Genomic DNA, 8,102 nt, shown 5'->3' with positions numbered 1-8,102 from the left:
GTTCTTCTAACTGTTCCTCTTCCTCTGCCACAGATCTATTTCTCGCCCTAGCGCTCTTCCATCCTCTCAGAGTTTCCGGTTCTGGTTTCGTGGACTGCTCTCCTGATGGATTCTCCTGTTCAGGTGTTGATTTGGTTTCAATAACAGCAGCTCTGACAGTAGTGTGGCTGCAAATGACTGGTTTGGATTAACATGTTTGTTCTAATACGTTACCGTTTCTATAGTTACAGCTCGTGATATGGCAAAGAAGGAAGTGAGGGTGGTTTTTTAAATTTTTTTTTTATTTTTTATTTTTTAAATTTTCCACCCTTCCCATTTTAGCTACATTTCTAGACTTAATTTTTGCAGGATCATTCAGATACGTTATGGCATGCATTATCTGTGTTAGGTGTGCTCCTGCCTGTAGGTGGTTGTGTCGGGGTGTTGCTCAGGCTGGAGACCTCTGACTCCAAGATGGGGCTGAGAAGAGGGTTTTTGGAGATGTAGTCTCATGCCATAGAGCGAGCGGTCCACCTCCTTAGTCCAGAATCTGTTCTTCGCCAATGAGGTCCTGAAATGAAACAGGAGTGTTTTGCTTAGCATAAAGGATTTGAAGAATTTTCCATGTTTCTGCATAAATTTGACTTAAAACAGCATCAGATTTTCACACAGGTCCTAAAAGGAGATAAAGAGAACCCAGTTAAACAAATGAGAAAAATATTATACTCTGTCATTTATTTATCAAGGAAAACGATCTGCTATTACATATCTGTGAGTGGCAAAAGTATGTGAACCTTTGCTGGTGTGAGCCCCTTGTGCAGCAATAAATTTTGGCGTCACGCGGTTCCTTCCCTGCGACCATCTCCAAATCAGCCCCCCTAAAAATCCATTTTAATTCCAGGTTATAAGGTGGCAAAATAGGAAACATACTAAGGGGTGAATACTTTCTCAAGGCACTCCATCTAAATTTTAAAAAACAAGAACTTATTTAAAAAAAAAAAAAAAAAAAAGTACCGATATATTTATATGGAAACTGAAAACGTAACTGTACAGTCACGTAAGGAAGGAAGATGTACAGCGCTGTATAAACACATGATGGCACTCATTTCCTCTGTGATCCAGAGCTCATTAAACACAGTGCAGAATGAGGAAACGATGAGAGGAATTAAAAGCGCACAGGAAGTCCGCGTACCTTCATTTTGCCCTTGGTGGACTGGGCGGCAGAGCGAGAGCTCCTTCTGGTCTCCGTGGTCACGCTCTCCGCCGGTTGCTGAAACACACAGGCAGGTTGCGTGCATGAGAAACTTTTTTTTTTTTTTTTTTTTTTTTTAATAGTCGGTTTTAAATCTTTATTTGCACTTGTTTAATTAAAAGATTTGACTTATCTGTATAGTCATGTTAACAATACACACTGTCCCATTTATTATAAAAAAGTTCAATATCTTACACCAAATCAACAGTGTCCAGTCAGTCTGTAATTATTAAAAAAAAAAAAAAAAAAATTTTTTTAACAGTAAATTTTTGAACAGGATGATGGGTGTAAATTGTTATTGTCTTCTGGAAAACACGTCAATATCTTATGTAGTTATTGAAGGGTAGTACTAAATGAAGAAAATAAGCACTTTAAGCTAAATAAATAAACAAACGAATTAATGTAATGTACTCGGATCAGTGTCGTATCTTCTTATTGTTATATGTTTATAATTATTTGCTTGTATTTTGTTCACACTTGTGCGCTGTTTATTTCAGCTGTCGAGTCGTTTGCGTTAACGTGTCATTATGCCACCTACTGGATATATTCAGAACTGCAGTAACACTTCAAACACTTCAAATTGAGGTTAAATAAGGAAACGAAGTTATATTTAAGGGAGAGTCTGAAAAGGAGAATAGAGGTACCTTCTTCCTCCAACGAGAGCGAGGAGCTTCAGCGGAGGACTCGGCAGTCTTCAGCGGCTGATGCTGGTCTTCTTGTTCAGTGCTGAGCTTTGGGGGGTGTGTGTGTGTGGCATTCTAGACCCTATTATGCTATGCTTATTTTCCTGCTGTAGACATCAGACCCAGGTGAGTGTGAGAGAGAAGGTTATTTTTCCTGTCATCAGACAGTCCCTGAGCAGCAACCTGACAGAGAGGCAGAAACGTGTCCAGGACGTGCACAACATGCAGCTCAGAAGAGTGATCTTCTCCTAGCTATATAACCGCTATATGCAACAGTAAATATAATGAAGTACAAATCTGCTTTTTTTTGTAAATGAATTATGTGATCTCTTGCAGAAGTTTTCTTATTTGACCTGTGCGTCTACTCAGATTGTGGATAATGACAGATGACAGAGTGTCTGTGCCTTCAATGCTATCATCTGTTTTGGAATACGAGGTGATTGCTCTAGATATCTTGTTTTGTTTTGAGTTTTCTTTTTTCGCTTTGCCCTGTAAATTATAGTAAATTACTCTTGATGGCTGCTAAATCCAATTAATTATAGCTTTAAACCCCTAAACACAGTAGAAAGTCACATGGACATAAATTCTGAAAACATCAAATAAATAATAGGCTAAATATTAGCCTACACAACTCTTGCGTGTGAAGCGGTATCGAGGCAATATCAAATTAAATAAGGCCAGCATGATATCTAAGGACTAAAACATACTAGGCTGTGTTATTTCCATAGGAAATCTTCATGGTGTGGTGTGATTTGGTTACAACCCCTAAGCAGATTCTTTTCTTATAACAGCACATCTCAAAGTGTTTTATACTCTTATAACACAGTCATTTGACAACAATATTTTTTCAAATGAAGTAAACAATAACTCGGAATGCTTTTTAAAAATCAGTTTATAGTTCTGTTTAATGTTGTGGCAGTTAAGTCCTGTTATCACGAGGCATTAGAAAACTAATGAACACCTCCTGACCAGTCAGATTTAAGAATTCAACAACATTATAATATAAATAGAATGACTAAATTGTTACTATTACAAGCATAAAAGCATTGATTATGGCACACAAACAGGATAAGCTCTTTTTTTTTTAGAATGTACATGGTATGACCAAAAGTATGTGGACACCTGAGTTTTGAACATCCCATTCTAAAAACGTAGGCATTAATATAGATGTGGTCTCCCCTTCACTCCTATAACTCCACTCTTCTGGCAATACTTTTCACTAGATTTTGGACTGGGGCTGTGGGGATTTGCCCATTCAGCCACAAGAATGCAAGAGGTTAGGCACTGGTGTTGGATGAGAGGGCCCCTTAGTTCCAGTGAAGGGAAATTGTAATGCTACTTCATACAAAGACATTTTAGACAGTTGTGTGCTTCCAACTTTGTGGCTACAGTTTGGGGAAGGCCATATGGGTGTGATGGTCAGGTGTCCACATACTTTTGACCATATAGTATGTTGATGTGTAAACGGATTTTTTTCCTAACTTTTACTAACAATATCCTTTTGATTAAGTGCCATTTGTTCTGTCTGCACTACTGTAATATAAAATGGATATAAAAGAAAAGAACTGTACCGTGATTGGTACAGAAGTCATTTTGAATGCTGTTTGGTGTGCACTTAGGATTCATGCAGTACACAGTACTACTGTAACTAAAAGCTTCTTCTCATCCTCAGCATTATGTTTTTCCACTGCAGTGGAATTTAGAGGAAAGACCTTAGTCACTAAAACGTTGATCATTCATCGTTCATTGATCTTTATTTACTGCTTTATCCTAGTCAGGGTCTCAATCAACTGTATGAAACGTAACACTGGGCACAAGATGGGAGAATTCACCCCAAATGAATCACCAAACAAGCACCCTTTAAAAGAGACCTTTATTCATTCATTCTTTGCAAAGTATAAGCTCAGCTTACCATGTGTTCTGACGTTACCAAGCCGTGTTTTCACTTTGTGTGTCATTCCTCGTTTGATCCTGTTTCTGTCCATAGTTCATGTGTTTATGGCCTGACCTAGTTTGTCCTGTTTGCTGACTGTCTGTCTTTTGCCGTTTTTTTGACCACGAGTTTGCTCAGTGATTTTTGATGGTTTGCTTTGTTCTCATTAAATCGGTCTAATACAAGGATTTACACACATGCAGCCTAATTCAAGACAGATCTGATTTCCAGCATCAGGACAGGTTACTGAAAGTGAGTCTATCCTGTGCCACTTCAACACCTTTGAGGTGATACTAGGGAAGAAAACTTGCCACTTGGGTACATTACAGTTACCCAACCAGAACGAACAGAAGTTAAAATGTACTTTAAATATGCTCCACATTAATGGAAAGGCAATATCTTTGCAAATACTCAAAAGCCGATCACGCACACCATTGATTAATCCAGAACTAAATGAAAAATCAGTGGAAATTTTATTTGGAATACAAAAATATAAAAAGACATAAAAAAGAGGAAAAATGGAAAATATAAGCAATATCAAGCCCTAATCCCTTAATTAAAGCAGTAGTCAATGTGTACAAGGAGCTTTCTGTGCTGGCTGACAGGGTATGAGGCCCTGCAGATGGGACAGTCCAGAAAGCGCTCATCCAATGTGTTGGAGCTCTTTAATGGAGATGTGGGGTTCAGGATACGGTCCTGATTGGTCGTCTTATCCAGATCTAGCCTGGTGCATGAGCTTGGCTCAGAGAACCGAGTTTCTCGCTGCAGTTTCTGTATATTGTTATTAAAATAAATCAATCAATAAATAAAGTTCACTGATTTGGATTGACTGAATTACTTTTTGATTTACTTATAAAATCAACTTTACCTTTTTTTTAAAAGTGATACTTTGGTGAACGTGGATGTCTGCCGACTCCAAGCGTGTGATTTGGTCTCTAGCCTTGCGAAGCTCCTTCAGCACTTTGTGGAGCAGGTGCTGTAGACTTTGTCGGTCCTGTTTCTCGTTCTCAAAGTCTCTAGCAGACAATTGGATCTGCCAGATAAAGTTGGAAATGCTTTAGAGAATCGTTCCATCATCTATCTGGTAATATAAAGGTTCACTGAAGCAAAATCTTGTACCTGTTGCTCTAAAACAGCCATTCTTTTCTGATCTTCATGCCGTAAAGCTAAAGTTTGTCGCCAACTTCTACGCTCCACTTGCAGTTCCTCCTGGACTCGCACCACCTCACGGCTCTTCTCTTCATACTTGGCTTTCAGCTCCACCAACTCGACCTGTAGGCGGCTCGCCCTTTTGCGTTCCTCCTCCATCTCCCTCTGGCTCTCCTGCAGCTGCTTCTCCTGCTGCATGGAGGCAGGTGACTGACCTGGATCACGGTAGTCAGAAAGACAGACCTCTGAATATTACCTTTCATCAAGTTAAGAGAATCTTGAAGCACCCAGTAACCTTAGATAACCTTAGATAACAGATGAAATTTGCCATTATAGTAGAAAAAGAGCAGATGTGAAGTGGACCTTTAAAAACATTTGTTGCAGAGTTTCTCGTTGCATGTAAAAGAAGTGGATTCACTCAAGTGACATCACTTCCTACTGATTTTTCGGTGAGGCCCTACCTTCTGATTTGGTCTCTTCGTGCTGTTGTTCTAGTGTTCGCTGGGCTTGGTTTAACTGCTGCTCGAGCTCTATACGTCTGGCCAGATTCCACTGCATACAGGACTCTCTCTCATGGTCATAAACTTTCCATTTCTGATTTTTTTCCTGAGCCTAGCACAGGGGGAAATAAAACACATGTCGTCAGGTGATGAGTTCAACTATGCTGAGCAGCAACCGAGAAGAAAATCTGAGTGTCATGCTGTCTGTCGACTCACATCTCGCAGTTGCTCCTTGAGAATGGCGATCTCACCTGAAGGAACCTATTAAATACATCAAGTATGTGATTCTTCACCTAGAACTACAACCACATATTAAAACATTTTCATACCATGGTGTTGTTGAATACTCAAATCTGATGTACAATCTTAATGTACTTGCAACTTTATAATCGTCTCATCCACCATGAAAAGCCACCCTCTCCATAAAATCTCACTCATTCAGAATTATTCAATACAAATGAACTCTATCTAGACAGCGGGCTAGCCTCCAGAGGAAAACCGTATTAGCAGAACGATCAGTTATTTGCAGCTGTTCAGTTTCTTCACGTTTTACCACTATGAAGAAAAACTATTCACTTTTCATATTATTGCTGATATTTATTTATTCATTTGGAGAAAAAAAATATGCAAAGTGACTCCTCCAAGCATGGAACACAATAGTTAAGTGATTCAGAGCTTTGAAACTTGAAGTCAAAACCTTGTGCTTCAAAACAGTTGTGTTCCTCGACCTGTAAGGGGTGCATCGTTCATAGTCTGAATTCTACAGACAAAAACAGACTCACCTCCAGCAGCTTGGCTTCATCTGACTCAGGACATGCAGGATAAAGCCTTCCATTTTGTTTCGACATGTCCTCCAAGGTCATCCTCAGCTGGGCATTTTCCTTCTTTAATTTCTCAAGTTCAGCTTCTACAGCCTTTGAGCCACTGCTTTTAAATCCTAGTTTCTTTGAAAACGTTTTCATGGCTCCTTTAAATCCCATGATTGTTCCCTGGAAAACAAGTGTATACCAAGCATTTATTTATTTATTTATGAGTTAGATAGATTTAATGATCCTGGAGGGAAATTCACCTATTACAGCAGCAGACAGATAGAAGTATACTAAACGTAATTAAACATGATATTAATTAACAGTATTAATTAGTATAAATATTTTTATTTGTATGCACCTTGATTAAATGTTGTTTATGTGGTGTTATTAAAAGACCTTATGAGTTAAAAGGTAGCTTAATTTTTTTTATTACATAATTTTCTACCAGAAATACATTTAGGGTATTGATTAGGTAAGGAATAAAACAAGATAAAGTGCATTATTTTTTTAATTACAGCACACCGGAAGTGTTTAATTCCCCTCATACCACAGTAACTTGCTAAAAGGGACCATTTTTAATGAGTTAATGACACACACAGCGTTGATACCGTTCCAATGGAGGCACCGAGGTTGCAATTCTTCCGGACCTGAAGGGGGCAGCAAATACGCGCAAGTGTTTTAGTCCGTCCACAAGTGGTGAAGAAGAAGAAGACGAACAATAACAACAAGCACACGGGAAAAACTACAGAAGTTTATCTCCACCGCGCGAAGTGTGTCATGTTCTGCGTTTCATATCTATAGTAGTGGTTTAGTACAAGGGCTTCAGGGCGCTCTCATTATTCTCTCCTGCTTTATTCTCTCCTGCATTAACCATCTTTCTGTAATAAACCGTTTTACCTTCAGAGGACGAGTCTGCGAGTGTTGTAAAATGTCCACTACAATTTGGCGTCTCCTGGCTGGACTGCACGAGTCTTTCAGATTTTCTGGAGAAGTCTGTGTTGATGTGAAGGAGGTTTGTTCTTTGTCGTGGAGACTGAAAGACTGATGTAGCCTCACCACTGACCGGTAGACGTCATCAAGAATTTAGAATTTCATGATGTCATGCAGTCATAGTGTACTGCAGACATAGTGTACTGCTCTCATAGTGTACTGTTCTCATAGTGTACTACTCTCATAGTGTACTGCTCTCATAGTGTACTGCAGTCATAGTGTACTGCAGACATAGTGTACTGCAGTCATAGTGTACTGCTCTCATAGTGTACTGCTCTCATAGTGTACTGCAGACATAGTGTACTGCTCTCATAGTGTACTGCTCTCATAGTGTACTGCTCTCATAGTGTACTACTCTCATAGTGTACTGCAGTCATAGTGTACTGCTCTCATAGTGTACTGCTCTCATAGTGTACTACTCTCATAGTGTACTGCAGTCATAGTGTACTGCTCTCATAGTGTACTGCTCTCATAGTGTACTGCAGTCATAGTGTATTGCTCTCATAGTGTACTGCAGACATAGTGTACTGTTCTCATAGTGTACTGCTCACATAGTGTACTGCAGTCATAGTGTACTGCTCTCATAGTGTACTGCAGTCATAGTGTACTGCTCTCATAGTGTACTGCAGTCATAGTGTATTGCTCTCATAGTGTACTGCTCTCATAGTGTACTGCAGACATAGTGTACTGCTCTCATAGTGTACTGCAGACATAGTGTACTGCTCTCATAGTGTACTGCAGACATAGTGTACTGCTCTCATAGTGTACTGCTCTCATAGTGTACTGCAGACATAGTGTACTGTTCTC

The 8,102-nt window shown here is 39.3% G+C and overlaps 1 protein-coding gene across 2 annotated transcripts; it reads right to left on the bottom strand.

Annotated features, from left to right (window-relative positions):
• Positions 1-4,301: 4,301 nt before the first annotated feature.
• LOC128610497 (centrosomal protein of 55 kDa-like) lies at positions 4,302-7,451 on the bottom strand. Of its 2 annotated transcripts, none has more exons than XM_053629850.1 (7): positions 7,203-7,451; positions 6,279-6,485; positions 5,713-5,757; positions 5,458-5,608; positions 4,967-5,211; positions 4,716-4,880; positions 4,302-4,618 (listed from the first exon to the last, which is right to left on the bottom strand). In XM_053629850.1, the coding sequence occupies exons 2-7, from the start codon at positions 6,474-6,476 to the stop codon at positions 4,400-4,402; spliced, it is 1,023 nt and encodes a 340-aa protein (XP_053485825.1). In that variant the 5' UTR covers positions 6,477-6,485; positions 7,203-7,451; the 3' UTR covers positions 4,302-4,399. The 2 variants fall into 2 exon arrangements, with proteins under 2 accessions (XP_053485825.1, XP_053485826.1); XM_053629851.1 differs by lacking the exon at positions 7,203-7,451 and adding an exon at positions 6,903-7,146.
• Positions 7,452-8,102: the final 651 nt, after the last annotated feature.

This window comes from Ictalurus furcatus, chromosome 7 (genome assembly GCF_023375685.1).
Source record: "Ictalurus furcatus strain D&B chromosome 7, Billie_1.0, whole genome shotgun sequence".
NCBI lineage: Eukaryota > Metazoa > Chordata > Actinopteri > Siluriformes > Ictaluridae > Ictalurus > Ictalurus furcatus.
Note: the sequence above shows the minus strand (reverse complement) of the source record. Positions and strands in the feature narration are given on the sequence as shown.